Source organism: Merops nubicus, unplaced genomic scaffold (assembly GCF_000691845.1).
Source record: "Merops nubicus isolate BGI_N331 unplaced genomic scaffold, ASM69184v1 Scaffold51098, whole genome shotgun sequence".
In the NCBI taxonomy this organism is placed as follows: Eukaryota; Metazoa; Chordata; class Aves; order Coraciiformes; family Meropidae; genus Merops; species Merops nubicus.
The window spans coordinates 1-1,838 of record NW_008624842.1 but is presented as its reverse complement, the minus strand read 5'-3'; the positions used below and the strand labels follow the sequence as shown (position 1 = coordinate 1,838).

General features: G+C 57.6%; 1 protein-coding gene across 1 annotated transcript; it reads left to right on the top strand.

The window, feature by feature from the left end:
• Positions 1 to 363: 363 nt before the first annotated feature.
• On the top strand, positions 364 to 1,831 carry UBE2T (ubiquitin-conjugating enzyme E2T (putative); the record flags this gene model as incomplete). Its single annotated transcript, XM_008945458.1, has 3 exons — positions 364 to 502; positions 977 to 1,075; positions 1,784 to 1,831. Coding segments are annotated over 3 exons (286 nt in total), but the record flags the coding sequence as incomplete, so codon positions are not given.
• Between the last annotated feature and the right edge of the window lie 7 nt (positions 1,832 to 1,838).

The following is a 1,838-nucleotide window of genomic DNA, read 5'->3' as shown; positions in this document are numbered from 1 at the left end:
TCTGGTTGGGGATGTCCCTGCTCCCCACACAGGGCTTGGACTAGACAACCTTCAGAGCCTTTTGTGATGCCATGAAAGCTTTCTGGGAAGGAGCTTGTTCATGGGGATAACCCTTCCTGTTGTGTTTGCTCCTTTGTGGAGAGGTGCCCAGGGAAGGACGAGCTGGACAGAGCTGGCAGCACCAAGGGCAGAGTGTGGGGGGGATGGTCCATAGGACACAGACTCAAGGACCTCAAAGGTCTTTCCCAGCCTGAACAATTCTGTGATTCTAAGTGGCCAGGAGGAGGAAATGGTGACACTGCTTGGGGGGTGAAGTGACCAGCCTCGTGTGAAAAGGCTGTAAAAATGTGAAAATATAAGAAGAATTCTTTGGGTTTTGACCCTTGTCCCTCCCAGGTACCCGTTTGAGCCCCCCAAGATTCGCTTTCTGACCCCCATCTACCACCCAAACATTGACTCAGCTGGAAGGATTTGTTTGGATGTTCTGAAGTTGCCCCCAAAGGTAAGATCACACTGCTTGGGCCTGGAGCCCAGGGAGCATAATGAGCTCCTCCTCATCTTCCTCTTGCAAAGGCCTCGTTGAAGGTCTGTTTGCCACGGGCAGCTGACAGAGGAGTGTGAGAGTGAAGTCCTTGAGCTGCATCTCCTTTGGTTAGTGACTGGAACGTGCCCCTCTTTGTTCCATGGTAGTGTCCTGGGTTTTAAGGGTGGGAATCAACAGGCACTGGGTGTCCTGTGGAAACAGGCAGCCCCAGCTGGGGGAATGTGCAGGATGTGGCCCATGGTGGTCGGTCAGGTGCCCTCAGAGCAGCCACGGGCTGTGTGGAGCATGGGTGTGATGTTCTTCTGGGGCACGAGGTGCTGTGAGTGCCAAGGCAGCTGCTGGGCAGGTGGGGTTTAAAAGCTGCAAGTCCTGAGGCTTCTCCAGGCAGGTTTCTTTCTGCTTAACTGCTTTTCTCATCCCATTTCCTCCCAGGGTGCATGGAGACCTTCCCTGAACATCTCCACACTGCTGACCTCCATCCAGCTGCTGATGGCTGAGCCCAACCCTGATGACCCTCTCATGGCAGATATAGTGCGTGTGCTGCTCCTCCTCCTCCTGGCTGTGGGCACAGGCTGGGAAGGAACTGAGGGAGCTGGGGGTGCTGAGCCTGGAGCAAAGGAGGCTCAGGGGAGACCTTCTGGCTCTGCACAGCTCCGGACAGGAGCCTGGAGCCAGGGGGGGGTCGGGCTCTGCTCCCAAGGAACAAGGGACAGGACAAGAGGAAACAGCCTCAAGTTGCCCCAGGGGAGGTTTCAGTTGTCCCTGAGGAACAATTTCTTGCCCTGGAGGGTTGCCCAGGGCTGTGCCAGGCTGCCCAGGGCAGTGGTGGAGTCCCCACCCCTGGAGGGGTTCCCAAGCCATGGAGATGTGGGGTGAGGGACACGGGGCAGTGGGGACCTGGCAGTGCTGGGGGAGGGTTGGACTCGGTGCTCTGAAAGTTCTCTTCCAACCCCAACGATTCCATGATTTGGGCTGTGCTCCCTCTCTGCTCCCCCTGGGTTCACAGGCTGGCACACTCCAGTGGTGCAGCTTGATCTGGGTCAGCCCTGGGGCCCTTCCCTGGGACAAAGAGGTGGTCAGGGATCTCCTCGAGCCCGCTGGAGCCAGCAGATCCATGTTGTGCTTCATGCCATGAGCTCGTAGCAGTGCTGGGCTGGTCCCAGGAGTCCCAGAGCCAGGCCCTGGTCCCTGCTGCTCCCTGGCTGTTGGTGTGACCAGATCTCTCCTTGTCTCGCCCAGTCCTCACAGTACAAGTACAACAAGCCCCTGTTCTTGCTGACTGCCAGGGAGTGGA